We start from the raw sequence: 23745 nt of genomic DNA on the forward strand, positions 1-23745 counted from the left end.
ACTGAGTTTCTGCCTTAAGAGCTTAGAAATCTGCCTTCCTTCTGAGAGGAAAGGCCTGTGCCTGTCCCAGCAGGAGGAGAAACTGTTCTGGAAGAGAAACCCACTGTGCTCTTCGCTTGAGAAGCACTCAGAGAAAGCTGACTCTATAGAGACAAGGGGGGTCATTACGAGTCTGGCTGTCACTAGGCTCACGGTGGCAGTCGGACCGCGGCCAATGCGATGGTCGGAGCACCACATTATGACCATGGCGGTCGTGCCGCGGTCGGACTGCCAGCACCGCCAGGATCAGTGATCCCTGGCAGTTTGGTGGTTGTGGCGGTCCTAATAATAAGGATTACAACCTCGTTCTCTGCCAGCGATTTCATGGCAGTACCACCGCCATGAAAAGGCTTGAGGAGAATGGGTGCAGGGGGCCCCAGGGGGGTCCCTGCACAACCCATGCACTTGGCATGGGCAGTGCCGAGGTCCACCTGGCCAACACCATTACAATGTTCACTGTCTGCAAAGCAGACTGTGAACATTGCGAGGGTGCTGGTGCATCCTGCATTTGACAGCATTGCAGCCGGCTCGATTACGAGCCCAAGATAATGCTGTAGGGTGTTTCCCACTAGACAAGCAGGCGGAAACTGAGGTTTCTGTCCGCTGACCTAACGGGAAACTCTTGATGGGCCTGGCAGGGAGGTAGCCACTATGGCGGCAACCTCCCCCTCGGAAGTTTGGCGGACGGCGTCTGCTGAACTCAAAATAAAGCCCAAGGTCTCGACAACAGCATGAGGAAAGAAGGGGTAACAGGAAAACAACAGGAAGAAGTGGGAGTACTGTCTCACTGTCTATTCCAATGTAGTTTTCAACCTCTGTTTTTAATCATCTGTGCCTCTTCCATTAATTGTGTAGTATTCAGTTCTGTTGCATGATTAAAGTTATTTCCTTTTTCTGTTATAAAGATAAGCAATGGCTGGAAATTAGATTACTGTGTCTGCTGGATGACTTGCGTTTTGAGCTCTTACACCCCACACTACCACCATGAGCAGCATGTGACTACTTACCCTTGATACCCTGACAGCCAAGTGCAGAAAGTGTTGTACTTGGCCCAGATTGCAGAGCCATCGTAACAGGAACGACTACCACATTCAGAATGTCAAGAATTTATTGCAACATATTAATAAATTGGCCAACTTAAATATTGTGCCATATCAATTTAGACTCCACTGCATTCGAAAGACCTAAAAAGTTAATTTTACATGATTACTTAAAAAATGTTCAGGGAAATTTGTGTGACATATTGTCACATGATGGCTCTTTCTTGGGGAGATACACTTAGAGAAGGCTGAAGATGCAGAGGCGCACTCTTGCCTTAGTAATGTGCACCTGATTGCCACTTGGAGGGCACTTTCCTGGAGGATTTTATTGAATGCTGGCTTCTCTGCAAAGTTTTTGAGTATGTCACAACTCCATACTTTGAGGTGGAGAGGGCTCAGAGGGTTCCAATTTGGTGGCTGCCCCGAGGAGGCCCACTCCGTTCGATGATAGCGAAACTCCTGAACTACAGGGATCGTGACTGTGGCCTTCAAAAAGGTTGAGTATGGCCCTTGACAATTTGGAAATGCAAAAATACATATACTCCCTCATTTTACCAACATGGAACAAAGGCAAAACCGCACATTCTAAAACAATAGGGCACTGCTCTGGAAACATGACATTTGCTTTGCTCTATTATTCTCAGCATACCGAGGATACTTGACAATGATAATACACACTTCTTTCCTAACTTGGATGAAGAACTGGCTTGGTAAGAAATCAAGCGTATTTCACAAAATCTAAGGATTGGTGGGCCTCAACCGAGATGAAGGACAGGCCATCAAAGGAAGAAAACGCTACAAACGTTATGCAGCAGGCCATTGGAGAAGCAGACAGAGTAAAGAGCCGGACTAGGAGTAGGTCCTACTGGACAGAGTGCGGTGGTCTTTGCAATAAGCATCAGAGCAGGATTCTTCTGTGAGGGACTTAGACAGTGCAACATATTTTATGAGGTTATCACATTATAGGTACATCATATATCATTGTCAATTCTTCACGCATCTATGTGTCCAACAGGTCCTAGGCTGAATCACATTACATTATGTCAGTATCGAGTTCTATATGCAATCTTTTCAACACACAGACATCTTCTTGAGCGGGAGGCCACCAATCTAAGCATATGAAGACAGTCAGCCTGTAGGGAGTAAGGAAGGGACTGAAACACTGATGACACATCAACACAGGATCAGTGGACCTCTGGCCCACCTCTTATCCCAATGACAGTGAAACGAGAAGTCATGATGACTCATAAATAGAAGCTGCTTTTGTATATCAGATACTGACACCCATTTTTGGGTGTCTTAGGTGTTAGGTGACAAAGAACGGTAATAGGTGTCACCTTGTGCTGGGGATTACATTTTCATTGTGTTTGTTGGGCCGGCTCACATGTCCCTCCCGTGTTAATACTTACTTGATCACGCATGCACCAGAAGTACTCCATTGGGAAACTCTATGCGGCTTGATGAGTGTTATTCAAACCTCAGCTGGAGGAAGGGAACGTTTTACAACTGGGCACATGTATGCATTTACATTTCTTATAATGATACTCGTACACTACTTCACAGATTGACCGTTGCCTGGGGTCCAGGCCAGACGAGTAACCTACTCTTTTACATGCTGGGCGGAGGAATGCCTCGCGTATGCCTGTTCACCTCCATTGTAATACCTGGAACGTTAGAGGTTTTGGCACTCCACTGAAATATCATAGGCTATACACTTATCTACATCTTAAAAGGGTTGAGATTGCATGCCTAGAGGAGATGCACTTGACTTCCACAGAGCTTATCAAATTACACAGGAAATGGTGAGGGCAGTTGTAAGGCACTATAAGTTCGGCATTCGCCAGAGGCACCCTAATATGGATAGCACCTGGGGTGCCCTTTGTGCTAACCTCTATTTACATAGATTCGGGTGGTAGGTTTGTTATTATTTCTTGGATCATGGAAGGTGAGCCATTGACATTAATAGGCCCCTATGCACCTTACAGTGATCAAGTACAATATTTAGAGGCCCTGAACTAATTTATGTTTATGTTCCGGGTCACGTGTTGCATGGTGGGTGGGGATTACAACATGGTCACAGAGACAGATCGCTTCTGTTCACCACCACACACGAAATTAATATTGCCATAGACATGATCGTTAATGGTAAAATACCTGGAACAGAAAGCTTGCCACCTAATTTTTACTCCACCTAGAAAGCTCAGTTAGTGCCCAAACTCCTAGCAATGTATCAAGACTAGGCCATCAAGGGGGAATTTTCGGAGTTCACTGTACTGCAACAGTAGTGGTGCTACTGAAACCAGGTTGTGACTCCCTCAATGTGCGTTCATACAGGCCTCTGTTGCTCCTTCAATCACAGTACAAAATGTTGGAGGAAAGTGCTGGCTAATAGAGTGTCTCTCTTGATCCACCCGGACAAGTGTAGATTCATTCCTGGAAGGCAGGCGCATATGAATTTGAAGCGCCTCTTTCATGTAATAAAATGGATGTCTAGATCACAATCGACACCTATGGTTTACCGGCATTACAGGCTAAATGTGAAACATGTCCTCTAAGAAATACAATCCTGTGTACGAACTATTGGATTGGGATGTGCTGTGAGCTGTGTGATCCTGGTGAAACCCTCATAGGTTACAGTGATAATGTGACATTGTGAGATTCAATAACTGGACTAAAAGTCATGCCTCGTTATAAATGAGGTATGGGGTTGGGATCGTAGTTTGTTTTATCTCAATAATAGATTTAATCTGTTTTATATATTGATGACCATGACTCCGAAAACATTTTTGGAACTTCTGACTGCTTTGTGCATCACTCTATATGTATTTCTTTCATCCATATGTTTTGCCATGGGTGGCCAATTTCCATAAGGATATTTTGTGAAAAGTGTAACTTGTGTGGTAGAGTTCTGAAACCAATAACCATCCAACAAAAAAGAAAACTAATTAGACAGAACATTGGTGCACACTACTAACTCATGTGAACAGCTGTACTACTCAATTTTCAATGTCACTTTGTAAATACTGTTTGACTGCTGCAAAATATCAGTTGAGGGGATCACCACTGCACAAGGCAGGATGATGATAGTGTCAAATAGACAATACGTGGGTAAATTCCACACAATGGTAATGAAGTTACTGACCTTTCCAGTACCACCGGGGAATTGAGGCCAATAAAGATTCTGTATGGTAGTCAAAATATGAATATATTCCCCTGTACATCCAATCCCTAAAGAGCTATCAGTTTAACTTCTGGCATAGCAGTGACCTGAGACACTATGCGGCCTCCAAACTTAATGAACAATGCTGCATGATGGACTTGAGTACAGAAGGGTCCCAAGTAAGTTGGGTGACAACATCAAAACATCCAATAGTGAGTGATGGAATTCCAGTGGCACAATAGTAGGAACTGGAGATAACACTAGTACATTGTTAGTGGAGGGGGTATTAGCAATCCTGGCAGACAAAGGATTGTAGTTAACAGAACAGATGTATGCAGTGACTGAAAAATACTATCTGCTGATTGGTGACTAATATGCAATGCTGATTGCTGGTGGGTATTTACTGAACGGCTACATCAGCAGTGGTGTGCTGACTGGACAGTCTGACTGATGGGACATTTTTCCTGCAATAATTGTGTCACTATTGGCCATGGTGAGTACTGCTGTCATGACTGGTGTGCATGTTTACCAGCACAATCATTCCATTGCATCAGGAGTTTCGACAGACTGTAATAGTATTAAAACATCTCTGGGTAATATTCAGAAGCACTTCAGAAATCTCAAAGGTATCCAAAATCAAGAATCTTCCATTGTGCGCTGTGACCTGCATTCATTTTCTAAATATAGTTTGTCCTACATTTCTGGCATACTGTATATATTTGACACAATTTGATCTCGTCACTGCATATGTATTCAGCATATTGTGGCAACCTATTGCTCAATGAATCTGGGTGCCTGTACATTTATTTACCACAAGAATCAATTGGTTGCATAAACTTTAGAACTTCACTCTAAGAGATGTTCATCCCATAAAGATAGCCAAAGATGTTATCCGACCACTCTAACTGAGAACTTATTATGTGATATTTATCCAGCGAGTAAACCTTTTCCATCCACAATAGGTAATTACACTTTTCCGTGATGGAGGTAACGATATCAAGTTTGAGCTGCTTTATGTGTAATTTTATCCACTCAGAAATATGTTATATCAATTGTGGGTTATGAAAACAAAATTTGAGCTGTTTACATTTCCTCTGATGTTACTTACTGTGATATAATTCCATTCAAGTCACTGGAGAAGTGGTAAGGATCATGCAGTACCACTTTATGTGTTGACACTGGGGTAAAAGGCCATAGGTGCCAACATCTAAGCCCTGGGTAAGTGTGTGGGACAGACGGGAGCTCACGCACGCGCAAACGAAGGTGCGAGAACATAAGTGAGTGTGGCAGATGTGTATCTGGGATTTGTGTGATGGCACTTGTAAAATGGTTGACTGTATTTGAACATTTTTTACCCGGTCAAAAATCAGGAATCACTTTTGAACAGCAATAAACATATCCGAGAGGTAGTTGCTCAAGTGCGGGAAGAGTTTTTCTCACACTCACCTTCACAATGCCCTCCCCAGACTCTGGTGTATCCTCTATCGCACTCGCACCGGTAGGAGCCGAGGGTGTTGATACATCTTCCTCCTTGGCACACGTGGGGACTGTCACACTCATTGACATCTGTAGAAACACAAGCTCAGTCAGTCCCACTGGCAGTGTTCAACGAGCCAAAGGCATACACTTCTCCCACTGCTGAGGGCACTCTAGACCCCCTGGCCTTTGCGAGCAGCGGGACAGACATGAAACCGTTCACTAACAATCCCACCCTCGTGCCCTTCTGAGGTAAGAGGTCAGGTGGCCTTTAGCGTCACCTCTAAATGTCAGAACAAGAATAAGCTCTCGCTTAAAACAGCTCACGGCATGCAGAAAAAGGCTGGCGTCGCTCTTTGCATACATTACATAAAGACAGGCTAAAGCCGAGTGAAGAGTAGAATTTTGTTGTATTTTAAAAATATATTTTCTCGCAGAAGATGTGAGCTCGAGATTTTGTCAGTTAACACGTCTTTCACTCTGGCTGTATAGGCCGTAAACGTTGCTCAACTTATAAGAAGAGGGGTTCTGCCCAATAAAAAACAGGGACACAGAGCAAACAATCAAAATAAAACAAAAAGAGTTTCCAAGATATCAATCTATTAGAACATATAGGGCCAAAGTACAGTTTTAGCTGAAATTCCCAAATTGAATAAATTCAGAATCCACAGAGTGCAAAAATCAGACCAACGAGCCACCTTCTTAAGACACAAATGTCAGAAATTACTTTCGTGCAACTCTCTTGTACAAAAATAAATTGTAAGAATACGAAGACCAATAATGTTTAATCAATCTCGTAAAGAATTCTCACAACTACTCCATTGACTTGATTGTCAACATAATTCTGCTTTTAAAACAGGCACTCTACTACAACAAATCTGTTTTATTCTAACACGTCTCCTAATGAGAAAGGTGTGCAGAGGGAGTTTTTTAATTTGAATTTACCCTTTTTTACAGCTTATGGGGTTGGACTGTGTACAGCTAACCTCTTTATTCAACGGCATTTTGGTCTCCTATATGTTCAATTAAGTAGATCCCATGGGGAACAGTTTTTTATTTGTCTAGAGATTTCTCAAGACATTTATTTACGGTATTAATTTACTGTATTTATAAAGTCTAGCAATCATCCCGAAGGGGATATCCCGGCGTTGAAGAGGATATCCCTTCAGGGGTATCTTAAAGATTTTGGGGGGCCGGGGGCAAACCTATTTTGTGAGCCCCTGAATTCTGTGAGCCCCCGAATTAATAATACAATTTCAGCTCTTTCTTGCCCTCTTTGGCCACGTCACTGACAGTGCACAGGCTCAGTGGTCCAAATTCTAAATGTATTTACATCTAATATATTAAGGAAGCAGCACACACAGAAGTAGCAAATCGTAATTTTTGAATGATTGTTTATGTGCAGGAACATAATGTGCTCCTGCACATAAACATTTATTCATGGCTTTTTGTTCTTTCTATGTGTGCTGCAGAATGTAGAACACATGGAAAAAGCAAAAAAAGATGAGGAGTAAAAGTATTCTTCCTTGTTGTGCCATGATAATGCCACCCTTGTTTTTGGCGCTGCCACAGATTTACTCATTCTTGTAAATCTGGGGCAGCGTCAACAGCAATGGGTGTTGCAGTGGCCTATTGCACGCCCCTCTGACGCAGAAAACAGCGTTGGAGGGGCCCATATGTACCAGATGGTGTTGAGCCACAAAAGGTGGCTTAGCGCCGCATTATAAATGCAGTGCACTGTACAGCGCTACTGGAACATCACAAAAAGTGGCGCTCCGGTGGCGCTAGGGCCTTCTAAATCTGGCCCATAGTTCCCTGGTAGTTATAGCCCTGGTGATGACTAATGGCCCTCTTTCTCATGAAATGAATACACAATGGAGCAGTACATCTTCCTGGAGATGTGGCGTGCATCTGGCAGGCTGAGAAGATGGCACTATTATTCAAATCTAGAACTGACTTTGCAATCTCTAGATCGGATCTTAGAACTGACTTTCCAATCTCTAGATCGGAGCTACAAATGAATGACCTATTCATGTTCCAGCCAGTGTTGGTCAAGAACACAGAGCTTTAGGACGGACCAAGGTTGCTGCCAAAAATGTACATATGACAAAGGAAAGCAAAACCAAATAGCACAAGGAAAACGTTGAGTCTGAGAAAACTTCTGATGCATCATGTGAACGTTCCCAGTATGATTAAGGGTGTATCATGTACCTACAATTAAAGTCACACTTCCAGGGTCTGTAATAATACTGCCCCCTCTCAGCAATGTTTCCACCCTCTGTGGAGTCGCATTCCTAACTCTGAGGCATTTTCCCAACTGCTGTCATACGTTTCATTCATTCACCTGTACTATGATCCTCCTGTCTCTGACTTGTACCCATGGTGTAATTTATGTTCACGCCCCTGCTCTGTGCAGTATTCATTTGCTATGTAATATAAACCAGCTGTGTGTGCTACATCCCTGCAATTTACACCAAAGCCATGCCCTACGTACTACACTCGCAGTCACTGCATCCTGTCAAATCTCCAGAAATTTGGTAGGTACTAAATAGGAACTTACAGCAAAAATGCACACCGAGAATAGTGACTGCTCTCTGTTGACAAGAACCAAACTATGAACCATACACACATGAGATGTCCAGCATTAGCCGGGGTCGAATTAGTCAGCGATACTCAAACAAATATGAATAAACATACTGCTTTGAACTACAATTACCTTGAAGAATTTGACAGGCGTGAGGCAAGCTTCCAATTGTGCCATGGCTTTTGCACAAAGTTAGTAAAACATCCTTGCGCCATACACTTACTCACCACCTTCTGCATTCTGAGCTATCACTTTGTTCAATGTACACACACGCCATACTCTATGCCACATTTGCCCTTTAACATTATCTTTCATTCTCCTGGATCCTGTACCAATGCAGCGGGTCCGTCCTGTGCTCAACCGGAAGCCTGGATGGCATAAGCAGGTGTATCCGCCTGGTCTCTTCATACAGGTACCTGCACCACAGAGGTTCGGGAACACAGCACAGCGATCAATCTCTGCAGAAACAACGCTGCAGTTAGTGTCTTTTATGTAAAATAACCAACCTACCAGAATAAATGAGTTGCTTACCAGTACTCCAGCATTATTATTGTTCATACAGCCACATTCTTGAACCATGCCCCCATAGTCAGGCTGGGAATGCCCAGTAGATTTTGGTAGCATTACACAATAACTAAATGGTCATAAGCTGAAAAACAGACAGTGTTTGTTTAGTTGCACATCCACCTAATCTGAAGTAACCCAAACTTGAAGTGAAAATGCTGAGCTCCCCTACTCCCACTAGAAGTTTCCAAGCTCAGTTTCAAAACGTGAGAAAAGTACATAATAGGACGGAATCTCTGACTGGGGAAGAGGGAGGGCAGAATGTGGATATATCAAGAGTGTACCAACACTGGAGCACTGGAGTTACAGGTAAGTAACTAATTGCTTCTCCTGCATTAGATATTTCGTATATTCACAGTCTTGACTCAAAATAGCAAGCAGTACACTACATTAAAATAAAGCAAGAAGTAGACTCACCTTTAATGAAACAGATTGTGGAGGACTGCCTGCCCCACTACTGAGTCGACCACTGCATTCGCATCCATACAGTAGTGCTTGAGAAAATGTGCCCGCTCTTCCACAGGGCTATAAGGCAGATGTCGTGAAAGGCACTCTGGCCTAGCCTAGAGAGAAGCCATATACACCATGCTTCTAGTGACATGCATGCTCACTCTGCCCGCGAGTGGACACTTTGCCGTGTTGTGGCAGAAGGTAATGCAGGATGACAATGTAGGAATCCCTTCCTGGGCTAGGGTTGGTCTCTCCTTAAATGGTGAAGGACACAATTTTCTGGTCAGATATGTAAACATCCGTAGTTTTTTATGTAAAATCTGATGCACCTGCGCACATTTAGCAAGTGCAGTGATTTATCACTGACATAGGATTAGGTAAAGATGAACGCAACAAATGCAAAATAACCGGTCATTCAGGTGACACTCTGCAGACACTTTCAGCATGAACGTCGGGTTGGATAGAAGGATTATTTTGCCCTTAGTAAATCTGAGAAAGGGCTCTTGGAATTGTAAAAGCTTGTGACTCCCCAATCTCCCTGATGATTTCAGGGCAAGCAAAAGTACTTTTTTTTCAGAAGAGTTACTTTTAATGTGATTTATGGGTCACCTCAAAAGGAGGCAGGATGAGTTGGCTTAATACTGTACCAATGCAGCAGGTCTAAGCACTGAAGGGTGGGGTGTTGGAGGGAATCCCCTAAATGGTCCTTTTGTTAACTGTCTTACAATACGTTTTGAGAACAAGGATGATGAACCCTCACCCGTTCTCCTGGAACTTGAGATTGCTGCTAGGTGGACAGAGGCGTTCTTAAGGCCACTTGTTGCTATGTGTAGTTGGTACGTATGGTTTTGGTGGGGCTGCATGGACACCAGGTAGAAGCTTCTGTCTTTACATCATATGCAGAAATGCTTCCACTTGGCATTGCTGGCACCAAAATGGCTCTGCAATTAGGTGGAATGTCAAATGACCAAACTCTAAGTGATTAGGAACCTTGCTATCGGCTGTAAGACCTGAGATTACGGTGGAGTATCTTTCTTTTGTATCTGAAGAGGATCCTGGGATGCTTTCTGAGCTGTAATGCCAGGTGTGTGGACCTCTTTATTAAGTCGTGGAACCAGTACTAATAAGGACATGCTTGGGCAATAAGGATCAGGGAACAGTGATCCGCCTTACTCAGTACCCTGGGAATTAGGGGAAACGGAGGAAATGCATAACCAAAGACATTTGACCATCTCATCAAAAAGGCATTGCTTTTGCTTCCTGGCTGTCAGTACCTGCTGGCATAGTACTGGCATTTCTTGTTATGGGACATGGTGGGCAGGTCTGGCGTAGACCGGCACCACTTGCCAAAGATATATATCACTTGTTCTTGGTGGTGCTCCCGTTGGTGGCAGTTTGAGAAAGCATGCCTGAGTGCATCTGCTTGGTTGTTCTAACAACATAGAAGATGTTCCACTATGACATCTACTTGGCTGGAGATGGCCCAGACCCACAGCATGTGTGCTTCTTTAATAAGAGAGAGATATCTCATTCCCATTTGCTTTGTGATATAATACATCAAAGGTATGTTGTCCGTCCCTATCAGAACAGCCTGTCTGGCCGGTTTTATTGCCCATAGCTTCAGTATGCTGCTATAGAGAGTCTTTTCTGTATCTAACCAGAGACAATGTTTGTTAGCTCCTGCAAGTGGGCTCCCCAACCCTATATTGATGCATCAGTTGTCAACACTAACCTTTTAATGAGTGCTAAAAAGGAAGGCCCACAAGAGGTTTGATGGAAACCTACACCACAGCAACTCCTGTTTGGGTCTTGTTACCCGGACAATGTCATCTTATGATCCAATCATTTGTTGCCATTGATGATCTAGTGCATTCTGTCTGAGCCTCTTCCTGAGTCTGCTGAAGGGTATTAACCTCATGAAGGATGACATCAGACACAGATAAGACTTGTACAGTCTGATGGAAAATGTGCAGTGCAAAAGGTATACGTTATGGCCTTGAGTTTTTGTGTACTTTTCGTGTAAGTGAAGGCTTTTCCAAGCTGTGTATTCTAGATTGCTCTTAAGAACTATAGCCTTGTAACTGGGTCGACTGAAGATTTCACTGTCAACTTCAATCCGTGAAACAGGCTGACGTAAGTTTCTGTAGATCCATTGGTCTCTTCCCTTAATGGAACTTTGACAAGCCAGTCATCCAAGTATAGGTACACTTGGTGACTGTCATCTCTGAGGGGAGCCACTGCCACTAGGAACTTTGCAAAGTTACAAGTTGCAGACTTGTGTCCAAAGGGGAGCATCTTGAATTGATTGTGCTAACCCACCACTGAAGAGTGGAGGTACTGCCTATGATTATAATGTATTGTGATATGGAAGTATGCGTCTTGAAGGTCCAGGGAGGTAAGGGATTTCCTTGCCTGGAGCATCAGGACTTCTTGGAGGTTCACCATTAGAAAGGAATGCTTTGTGAGAAATGTGTTTAAGTCATCAAATCTAATATTGGCCTCCTCTGACCTCAAGTCTTTTTGCCCAGAAAGAGCGCAATGTGTTTAGGACAGCTTAAATTGCTCCTTTCAATAAGAAGATAATAATCTCTTGCGGCAGCTACCACAGGTATGAATGATGCTTCCTTTCTGAGTGGATGACATGATGGTTTCTGCAGAAATACTAGTGTAATCCTGGTTAGCACCAATTGAAGCACACATCAGTCTGTAGTTATGGATTCCCAAAAGGGAAAATGTTCCCTGACCGGATGGATCCAGACGGTAAAGAAGACTGCTTGGAAGAGCTCTTTTTTGATGGTCTTGAGAATGTTGTTGGGAGGTTTCTTTCACCATTGTCTTTTTTAAAAGGTCTTTTTATTTCATAACCGCTGCTCAGCACCTTACATTTGATGCAACTTCAGTAACGGAGCCTGAATCTAGGCCCCATGAAAGAGAACACAGATTATCAGTACATCACAACAGTAGGATAATAAAGATGGGAAAATGGAAACCCCAAATATATTGTAAAATGTGTAGCAATATCTGTCCTACAATAATACCCTAGTGGTGGCCCATCATGTGGCATAACCCAGTCCCGCAGCCCTTCCCCTGCTGTCCAATCACAAGTTTCTATATGCTTTCTATTGAGACCATATTTTGCCAGACATTTGGGGACAACCTGACCCCGATAGAATACCTGCTCTGCATGCTGGCACCATGCTATGTTATGCTTCCAGTGTTACAAATGGGGCCTTTGGTTGGCAGACAGGTTACCCCCTGTCCAAGCAAAGACCCTCACTCTAGTCAGGGTAAAGGAGAATTACATTCAGTTAACCCCTGCTCACCCCCTTGGTAGCTTGTCACGAGCAGGTAGGCTTAACTTCAGAGACCAGGTGTAAAGTATTTGTACCAACACACACAGTAATGTAGTAGAAACACCACAAAATGACTAATCACCGGTTTAGAACAATAGCTTATATTTATCTAAACAAAATAAGGCGAAAACGACAAAATTCTGACCTACACAAGTCTAGTTATGAATTTTTAAAGATTAAACTCAAAAATAGCAATTAGAAACACAAATTGCTTCAATGAGGTGATAACACGGTGTTGTGATGGAGTCGTTCCAAACAATCCAACGTCAACGGCGCCGGGTACGGAGTCACGCAGTCCCACAGGTACAGTACCTTAGTAAAGTGTGAGAACAAGTCGGTGCTCGAAGTCGGGGATCTCAGTGTCGCTGGATCTGAGGCGGTGTCAGTTCTGGTTCTGCGGGGCGAAGGAGCAGAAGAGTCACAAAGAGGCATCAGGTCCCTGCTGCGGAGCAGTGGATATGAGGCGGCGTTGGTGCGAAGCGTTGAATTTATGCACTTCGGGCAGAGTTGATCTCCGGCGGTCACGACGTGGTGCACTGACAGCCACAGAATCGTGGACTTCGGCTGGCTACAGCGATGTAGGGCCTGCGAAGGTTATCGCACTCCAGCGAGGACGATGGATTTGGTTGCAGGCGGCGTCATGGGATTCGGCAGCGGCGTTGGTCTGGAGTCCTCTGAAGTCGCTTGTCTTGGATTTTTACCAGCGTCTTCTTTCAAGGGCCCACTTGTCAGGGCAAGAGGGTCAGCAGAGAGTCCAGGTGCTGGTAGGGGAAGTCTTTGATGGCCCTGAGACTTCAGAACAGGGGGCAAGCTCAGTCCAAGCCATTGTAAATTCTTCTCAAGCAGGAATATACCACAAAGTCCAGTCTTTGTCCCCTTGCCCAGGCAGAAGCAGCAACCGGAGGATAGCCCACCAATCACAGTCACAGGCAGGGGCTGCACTTCTCCTCAGCTCTTCAGCTCTTCTCCTTGGTAGAGGTACCTCATGATTCAAGAAGAGATCTAATTTTCAGGGGGTTCGGGTGCTCTTCTCATACCCCTTTCTGCCTTCGAATTAGGCCTACTTCAAAGAAAAGTCTCTCATATTTGTAAGATCCTGCCTTGCCCAGGCCAGGCCCCAGACACACACCAGGGGGTTGGAGACTGCATTGTGAGAGCAGGCACAACCCTTTCAGGTGTGGGTGGCCACTCCTCCCCTCCCTCCCAGCACAGATGGCTCATCATGATATCATGCATATGCAGGCTACACCCCAGGCCCCTTTCTGTCACTGTCTAGAGATAGGTGCAAACAGTCCAACTGTCAAACTGACCCAGACAGAGAATCCACATATAGGCAGAGTCAGGGAGCAATAAAATGCTTACTTTCTAAAAGTGGCATTTGTAAACACACAATCAAAAAACAACTTCACTAAAAGATGTATTTTTAAATTGTGAGCTCCGAGACCCTAAACTCTATATTTCTTTGTGCTCACAAAGGGAATCTACACTTTAATAATATTGAAAGGCAGCTGCCATGTTAACCTATGAGAGAGATTGGCCTTGCAACAGGGAAAAACGAATTTGGCAGTATTTCACTGTTAGGATATGTAAAACACATCAGTACATATCCCATCTTTAACATACAATGCATCCTGCCCATGGGGCTACCTAGGGCCTACCTTAGGGGTGCAATACATGTATAAAAAGGGAAGGTTTAGGCCTGGCAAGTTTAAACTGCACACACAGACATTAAAATGGCAGGTCTGAGCCATGTTTACGGAGTTACTCATGTGGGTGGCACAATCAGTGCTGCAGGCCCACTAGTAGCATTTGATTTACAGGCCCTAAGCACCGCTAGTGTACTTTACTATGGACTTACTAGTAAATCAAATATGCCAATCATGTATAAACCAATCCACAATACAATTTACACAGAAGGCATATGCATTTTAGCACTGGTTAGCAGTGGTAAAGTGCCCAGAGTCCTAAAGCCCCAAAAAAAACTGGTCAGAAAAAAAGGAGGAAGGAGGCAAAAAGAATGGAGATGACCCTGCAAAAGGGAAAAAGTCCATCATCCAGGCATGAACGTTCGGGGCCCTAATCACTCCCCTTCAGATGTCCCCCAATTGGTCAATGACAATTAGTCCTTGTTTCATAAATCCCTTCAGGTTACCGACATCACCTAATTGATCAATAGACCTGAGTGGAGTCATGTTTGTTAATTTACCCAACCACCCCAGGAATTTGGTGGCCCCTCTCCACGCTCTCATGGCTGCTTGTGCATGGAACGGAAGCTGGCATTCACGTTTTCTGGAATATAACATCAACAGGTACCCACCTTCCCCCATTGCTGCTCTGTCAACTCTGTAGGCTGGCTCCTCCATGTCTGCAAATACCCAATCATTTACTGAAACTAGTTGGGCCGCCCAATAATAAGCCTGTAAATCATGGACCTCTAGCCCTCCCTCAAACGCTCCTCTTTGCAACTTATTAAGGGATGTACGGGGCTACCTTCGTCCCACAGGAGTTTGCACAGTTCACAGTTGATCTTCGTGAAGCAGTTCAGAGGCACTTTAAATGGGGTTTTCTAGAGTGCATTTAATAGACGGGGAGGAACATAATTTTAAAAAGGGTGTCTCGGCCCATCAATGAGAGCGGAAGCTTCCTACAGTGTGCAACATTAGCCCGGAGGTGAACTAGTTGCGAATAGTGATTCTTTCTGAGGAACTCAGCTGAATTCCTCGTTACATATATTCACTGATAGGTGAATTCATCAATAATCACTGAAGCATCGCACCGAGATAACAGGGCTGGCTCATTACCGGTTAGAGGGAAGACTCTGGACTTCTCCCAATTTATTTGGCATCCAGAGTAGGCCCCAAAGAGGTGGAAGATATATAACAGTCTATCCACTGAGCGACGAGGTTTTGTGACATGGGGGAGGATGGCGTTTGCATATAGAGATATTCGGGCCTCCCACCAACTCCCTTCGGGTATACCCCAAACAAGGGGGTATTGACACACTTAAGTGGCTAGCGGCTCCAGCGCTAAAGCGAACAACCATGGTGACAGCGGGCAGCCCTGTCTAGTGCCCCTTTGGAGTGCAAAGGAACGAGACGTCACCCTGTTGACTCTGACTTGTGTTGTGGGCCACTATATAGTAGTTTGACCCAGGCACAGAACTGGGGATCAAAACCCATTCCGTTTAGGACTGCGAGTAGATATGGCCATAAAATGCTGTTGAAGGCCATTTTAGCATCAAGTGAGAGTAATACCGCTTCTCTGCCTCAGGGGTCTCCGACACATGCAAAATCCCACACAGTCGCCTTAGATTCAGTTTAGTATTCCTATGGGGCATGAATCCAGTCTGGTCGCAATGGACCAGGCTCGCCATTACAGGCCACAGCCTATTAACTAACATTTTAACTAATATCTTAAACCCCAGGTTCAGCTGTGATATGGGGCAATATGAGTTGCAGGCTGTGGGGGGGCTTGACTTCTTTATGCAAGACCACAATTGTTGCTAGTCTTTGGTCCTCCAGCACGGTACCCTCAGCTTTGGCCGCTTAAAACATTGCCAGCATGTGTGGCGCAATAGAGTTTGACATGCATTTAAAGAGTTCCACGGGAAGGCCATTATGGCCCATTGCCTTCCCAGCTGGAATCTCACCAATGGCCTTTTGTACTTCCTCCACTGTCAAGTCTTGGTCCAGCACCTCCCTGCCTGCCATAGGTAGTTTGTTAAGAGGAAGGAGTTCTATGCAGTCAACATATGTATGGTGCATCAGAGAGGAATAAATTTGCGGGGTATGCCCTCTGATTACTGCCTTTAAGTTCTTCCAGAGAGTACCAGCTGAGGCCACATCCCAGGATTTTTAGAGAAGTATCACTCTGCGCCTTCCCATAACTTTTCTGGAAAGCCATTCACTCTTAAGATACCATGAGTCTATTCTAGGGGGCAGCGTTGAATCTCTAGGGGAACTGTCAGGGTGACCTCCACAGGGAAATGGTTGGATATGCCCCATGTCAGGTGCGTCGTCCCCTGAAAGCGTGTTACCTCTGAATGATGGGTAAACAGGTAATCGAAACGTGAGAAGCTACCGTGAGACATGGATAAGAACATGAATTGCCTTTTGTATTGGTTGTGCGCTCTCCACAAGTCTACCAGAATCAACAAGTCTGCAAAGGTCTTTGGCGAGCTGGCACCTGTTCCCTCCCTGGTGTGAGAAAAACTATCCCATGTCAGGTCCATGGTATCATTCATGTACCCTCACTAAGTATTAAGATCCCGGATGGTAGCTGAAACAGGGCCCAAACACTGGCAGGGTCTCCGCATGCAGCTTCAGAGGGACGTAGACCAAACAGAGGTTTAGAGTCTGCGCTACAAACCGGCCCAGTGGGTCAGTCCACATAGGGTCTGGGACAAAGGGTGTAGCCTTCCTAATGAAGATTCCTACTCTCCTACACTTGGAGGTGAAGCCGGCATGAGCTGAGAGGGTGTAGCCCATTCGATCTAAGGCCTCGTGGTGGTTGCTCTTCAGGTGGGTTTCCTGCATGAAAACTAGGTCTGGTGCATGTCTGTGAAGATATTGCAGGACCAGTGTATGCTTGATTTTGTTGCTCAGGCCATTGATGTTCCAGGTAATGAACTTTAACTGCAATGGTTTAACCTGCAACATGATAAGTCTGGTCATGTCTTAGGGGTTGTAAGTGTAGAGTGTAATGGACCATTCTCCTTCTCACCCCTGGCCTCTGAGGCCTCTCTCCCCACCTTTGACGTAAATGTCCAGAGCAGAACTTTAAAGGTCCCCAAACAACTAAACCACTTTACCCCCCCAACTGGTCTTCCCCCTCACTGCTACCATGCTTAGTAGGCTTGAAATTGCCCACCTCCCCAACTTGCCTGTCATCAGAACTTTAACATCAAATGTGGTAAGGGTTGGCTGGCTCCACCCAGATGGGTCAAATTATGCAAAGTATTTATCTGTCCCTTTTCAAAACGTATATATCCTAAAGTATCCTGCTTGTTAACTTCATTATAAGTGATACATACTTCCACACTCCCTGGAAAGGAGCTCTGCCACTTTACTCTGACTCACCCCCTCCTGGGTGTGTCCGATCCTGTTACTCACCCGACACCCCATGTGGCATACTAGATGCAAACCAGATGGTCCACGACCGTAGACCAAGAGACAGTCCAGTTCCAGAGTCAGATCCCCCCCTCTATCCTAGGCGTCCGTGTTCTGGGGAGCTCCGAAGTTGGCCCTCCAATCTCTGGTCCCCTGGACGTCTTTTTGTCTCTCCCTTTAGGGCCCACTGCCCCACTGGACACCAGCCTTCAATCCTGTCCCATGCTTCCGTTGGTATGAATAAGTACCAGGACTTGCCCTCCGCCATCACTCAGAGCTTCACTGGGAAAAGCATCATGTATTTGAGTTCCTTAGTGTGCAGGCCTTTCTTGACGTCATCAAAGCTACGACGTTGCTTCTGAACCTGAAGTGTAAAATATGGGAAGAACTTACAATGGCATTTTTGTAGAGCAGATCTCCACGTGTCCAAGCTGCTTGTATGATCGGGTCCCGATCGTGATGGTTGAAAATCCACACAACTCGGGGTGGGGGAGGGGGAGGGGAAGGCCCCTATCAGTGCCAGGGAAGGAATTCCCTGGCATTGATAGTACCTACCGCCATGGATTTCATGGCGGTTCCAAACCACCCGAAATCCATGGTGGTATGCAGGGTCCTGATACCGCTGGCGGTCTGGTGACCGCCGCCGGGCTGGAGACCGAAGTCTCCAGCCCAACGGTCGTCACTGCACTGGCGGTCGGAGTGGAGAAGTGGCGGATGACCTTGGCGGTAACCGCCATGATCATAATTCCATTTTTTTTTCTGCCTGCCTGTTGGCAGGAGTACCGCCACTTCTCCCCCGGCTGCCAGGGTCGTAATGAGGGCCATTGTACTTGTTCTTCTAGTCTTTTAGTGGTAGACTGAAGAGGCTGAATCTTGATATTGCTGCCATTATTGCATCCAGGGAAGGTTCCGCAGCCTCTGAACGTTCCAGACAAGGGTATTTGGTGATATTGCAGATTCCCCTCCCCCCCTTCAGCCTGCTCCTGTACTCACAGCTGCTCCATGTGATTGGGGTGGAGGGAAAAAAAGACGGTTGCGCTGTGCTCTTCGGCTTTGTTTTGTAGCTTCGGTGGCCGTGTCTTCGACTCCAGGCCCACTGGCTCCAATTACCTCTCACACTCCTCCCTGGCCCCGGCAGGCAGCCTTGGTCCGGGACTGCTGGAGAGAGCATGGACGTTTACCCAGGGAGGCAGCTGCCGTGCCCCCAGCTCCCTCGGTGTACTGCCACACAAGGGATCGGGCCCACCTGGCCGCAGCACTTGAGCACTTGTCCGCCGCCCTGACTCTCGGGTGGCTGGCTCCTCCACTCTACTCCGGCACCTCCCGGCTTTATCAGCCGCTGCAGGAGTTTCAGGGAAGCCAGACACTTCTTTCGATCACACGGCCGGCACTCCAGCCCTTTGGGCACACGGCCCCCTTCTCGGCCCCAGCGGCCTGTGTCTCTCGCAGCCGCCCATGGATTCATGGGGAGGTCGCACACACTCCCTCTGCCTTCAGCTGGGTCTGTGAACTCTAGGGAGTCACTTGCTGGGCAGGATGCTGGTGGGTTCCGAACAGATATTAGAGAAAACTATGTAGGAGCCACGTAGCGCTCTTAAGATTGCGACCATCTCAGCGCGCGCCAAGCCACGCACCCCCTTCATCATTGTTCTGCCTTAGGTCTGCCACTGACCTCAGAGGACAAGTATCCTGGTCATAGCTCCCTTGTCTAGAGGGTAGTAGAGTCTTACTTGACCTTCATATTGTGTGAAACCTCTTTGAACCACCTGGGGGCACCTGCAGCCACAAAAAAGAGTCAATGCAGTACATCTATATTGTAGGCTCCTAGGAAAATTGTTGTATCTGGCTTTGAACTGATGTTCATTGAGGCATCTTCTACATGCTTACTAAATAGGGTCTGATCATCAAAGGGCATACCCTAAGGTCTTAGCTGTAGAGCAGACCCATTACTGTCACCATAACACTGTGACTCCAGCCAGCTGGCGGAAGCCAGCATTAGAGACTTCCATAGCCACCTCAATGATGGCGGCTGACACATTGGCTCCTTTCTCCACTATAGTTGTTTTCCTCTTTCCTTACCTAATTTCTTCAGGTATTAGATTATTGAGTGGCAATACGTCATGCCACATTTGGCAGTTATAGGGGTCAAGGATGGCCAAAGCATTGGCATGCTTGATGTAGTTTGCCGGTAGAGAACGGACCATGCAGCTGCTACAATGAGTGAGGCTGGTTTGGGGTAGACTGTTAAGCATGCAGATCCTGGGGTCATATACTTTTGTTCCAGCCAGGGTACCACTGATTGCACAATAGCTGGTGCCTGCATCAATTTGACGCCTTCCTAGCACACAAAGTCTAGAATCAGGATTAACATTTTTTGTTTGTGTGGCTGGTCTTTAAAGTCATACAAAAAACTGTTGCTCTACTAATGCCTTGGGGAGGTTGAACTTTTAGTTAACATGGGGGAGATTCTGATCAAATTGGCATCATGTTAATTTTCTTTGGCAAAACCTAATCCTCTCACTTCTTTTTTAAGTGGTTCTCTATAACCTTCTTTCCCTTTTGGGACGTTGCCTTCCTACTCTACATGAAAGAACTGGTCAGATTATGTGGTAACTTTCTTGTCTATGTCCCTTGGTATTGGTAGAACAGAGCATGAGGCTAGAACAGGGGATGGGCCTCTGACATCGAATGAGGTGGAGAAGGTGACAATGTGTGTAGAGGAAGCAGGGGCACTGGTGGTTCAGGTAGTGGACCCGTTGAAGGATAGATAATAGGTTGCTGAGGTAGGAGCTTCTAAAAACTGCTCATCATTTGCTGCAGAGTATACATGAATGCAATGGGAATTTGCATAATCGTAGGCTCTCTATAGTAGCGATGTGGGCCATAGTGTTTGTAACCCGGTGAAGGAATTTCAGCTGTAAACATTTGAAGTTGGCAATCTATCTCATGGTATCTTTCATGCTCATAAGTCTCTTTCAAATTTTGGTACATGGCACACATCAATTTATGCATGATTTACGCTATATTTGAGGCTTGGCCCTGATCACTGATGTCCACTTCTAACTTTGATTGGAAAATCTGAGAAGGTGGATGGGCTGAAACATTCACTACACTTGTGAATGCGAAAAAACACTTTAGAGTTATTTCCATTGTTGACGGAGTCATCATTAGAGGTGGCTGCAGGCACTTTTCTTTAACAAATTGCAACTGAGGAAGTTCAAGATGATCCTGCTTTTGTGGTGCTTTTGTGGGAATGCCTGGTAGACCACTTTCACTGAATCATCCTAAAATAAGGGGGCATCCCTTTTGGAAGATGGACCTTTCTTGTCTCAGATCAAATGCCAACCTCATCTCTCTGTCTTTCAGAGCTTGTGAGGGAAATGTTTGACAAGTGTCACATCTAGATGTTTTATGCACATAATAAAAATAGGAAATACATTGGTTATAAAGATTCTCTGTGTAAAATATCTCTTCTCCTTTAGCCCTATTGATATTTGACTGTCCCCCTGGGCCAGTAATGAGGTGAAAAAGTCAAAGATTACCTAAAAACAACTTAGACTTTGATGAAAGCTGAAGACAGGGATGGCTAAAGTCCAGGGAGAATGAAGTAAAGGTTGAGAAGTAACTGTTTTAAGATCAAGTACAGGTTAGAGCACAGCTCTGAACAGGAACTCCGTCACACACAATGCGCTGTAGAAATCTTAGCTCTGGTGGCCCTTAGTGAGAGTAGGAGAGCTCAGAACTTCCATCTCATTAGCTAAAGTTTAGGTTGTTTTATATAAGGTGGATGTGCTATTAAACAAACACTGTTGTTGAGGTCTATGGCCATTCTGACACTTTACTCCTTTCAAAGTTATTGTGAGTTCCCAGTCTGGCCATGGGGAATGATTCCAGCACGTGAATATATGAGAACTCCTTACATTCAATCACCAAACGTTGTGACTATCCCACAGATCATAGCACTCGTCCACTTGTTTGCAAATCACAAAACACTTTCTTGCTAACTACATTCCTTATCACTTTTTGTGAACATTTACAGCACTTAATGACTTTGGCACAACAGTACAAGTTAAATTATGACTTTAAGGGAGGGGTGTCTGAGTGAAAATTTACCATTCCCTTAGAAGAAATATCAACCACCAACATCAACCACCTTTCAGGAATCAACAAGGAGTTTGAGGACTGCTACAAGAAGACCTCTGACGTGTGTTCATTTAAGAATGTGGCAGATTGGCCTTTTGCAGCTGTGGTGTTGTGAGTAGCACACCAGCCAGGGTCAAGGGTGGGACTTTGGGTCACGACAGGCAGCTGCATTATTTAAACAGCATGAAGACTTAATGAACAAGTTACTTACCTTTGGTAAAGATTAGTAGTAGCAGATTTCTAACCTTAGATTACTCCCCAGGTGTCAGACTGGATCCAGAAGATTTTGGAGCAGTACCTCTGCACGCTGGTAGGCGTTGTCATGTGGCTCTGTGTGGCGTCCACACCAGAAGTGATGTGCATGGTACCTATATATGCACCACTGCAGTGATCTGAGGTCAGTTACTTTCGAGACTTTCCATGCCAGGAGTGTGGAGCCACTATGAACATTGACCACTGGGGTGACGAACTAGGGCCCCAAAGAGGGTGTTCCTACTCAGTATTTCATTTGCAGAGCAGGGAGCTTGAGAAGGGTGGTAAGGAATCTGCAGCTAGATAGAGTCTCTGCCAAATAAAGCATTATCAAAGGTAAGTAACTTGTTCATCTGCTAGAGGCTTCTAGCCACAGATTCCCTACCTTAGAATAGATACCTCCCCAGAGGTGGGACTGCAAAATGGATTATCTGAGAAAGTCCTGCAGGACCGAAGGGGAGAAATGCCAGTCACAATGGACCTGACTGTCCAGGCAGTAGTGCTTGGTGAATGTGTGCAATGAGGTCCATGTTGCTCCCTGGCCGATGTCCAGCATTGGGACGCCACGCTCTAACGCAGTTGTGGCAGCCTTGGCTCTGGTGGAGTTAGCACACAACACACAAACTCTTGGGTGGCTGTTTTTTGGCCAGTGCGTAACAGATGAAAATTAGTTACTTACCTGTAACTGCAGTTCTCCAGTATTGGTATCTTTCATAGATTCACATGCTTGAATCATCCCCGTCGTCGAGGTAGGAGCCTCACTGTAACTTTAAATACACAAAGCAGTATGTTTTAAAACTAGTAGGCCTCAGTAGGCCCCATAGGATATGTTATAGCCGATCCACTTTGGTTTTGTGAAAAGACCCAAACTTCAGTGTCAACCAATCAGGCTTCAGCACCCTCCCAAACACTCCCAACAGAGGCTGCTTTCCCTCAGATTTTCTAGTACAAGTGTGAAATTCAATATCTGTATATTAGGGGAGCCTCTGAGGGGTGGAGGGTGGGTCGCATGTGAATCTATAAAAGATACCAATACTGGAGAACTGCAGTTACAGGTAACTAACTAATTTTCTTCTCCAGTATTGGATCTTTCATAGATTCACATGCTTGAATCAGAGTAGCGAGCAGTAATGTTGGAGAATTAGTGAATTAGTCTGCATGTTGTTTTATCGTAATTCTCCGACTGATATCAATAATATTAATAAATATAACAGTAATACGAAAAACTGTATGTCTGAATATTATGCTACAAAATGTGCCCCTGTTGTTCTGAAGTCTACAACATTTTTACACAATATCAAGAAATGTTGTTATTACAGCTAGTATGAAGCAAAATATGAGAGTAATCAGCACAGTAATATAAAATTAGATGTTAACGAAACTGAAGAACCTTATCGCACATACCTTGATGGTGGTGGTGGGATGTTGTAAGAGGCTCACCTTAACGTAATAGATGCCTCAGCACTGCCTGCCCCACCGCTGCATCAATGTTACTTGTTTCTTCAAGACAATAGTATTTTGTGAACGTATGCTAGCTGGACCATGTGGCCGCTCTGCAGATGCTATGCAGTGGCAC

The 23745-nt window shown here is 45.2% G+C and overlaps 1 protein-coding gene across 5 annotated transcripts in view; it reads right to left on the reverse strand.

Moving 5' to 3' along the window:
* LTBP2 (latent transforming growth factor beta binding protein 2) overlaps positions 1–23745 on the reverse strand; it is a 1514902-nt gene that overhangs the window by 461987 nt on the left and 1029170 nt on the right. For all 5 annotated transcript variants that reach the window (XM_069208495.1, XM_069208492.1, XM_069208494.1 and 2 more), the window contains 2 exons: positions 8632–8757; positions 5686–5805 (listed from right to left, as the gene is read on the reverse strand). In XM_069208495.1, coding sequence (XP_069064596.1) covers positions 5686–5805; positions 8632–8757 — 246 coding nt within the window. The remainder of the gene's footprint in view (positions 1–5685; positions 5806–8631; positions 8758–23745) is intronic.

The sequence above is a fragment of the Pleurodeles waltl genome, chromosome 9 (assembly GCF_031143425.1).
Source record: "Pleurodeles waltl isolate 20211129_DDA chromosome 9, aPleWal1.hap1.20221129, whole genome shotgun sequence".
In the NCBI taxonomy this organism is placed as follows: Eukaryota; Metazoa; Chordata; class Amphibia; order Caudata; family Salamandridae; genus Pleurodeles; species Pleurodeles waltl.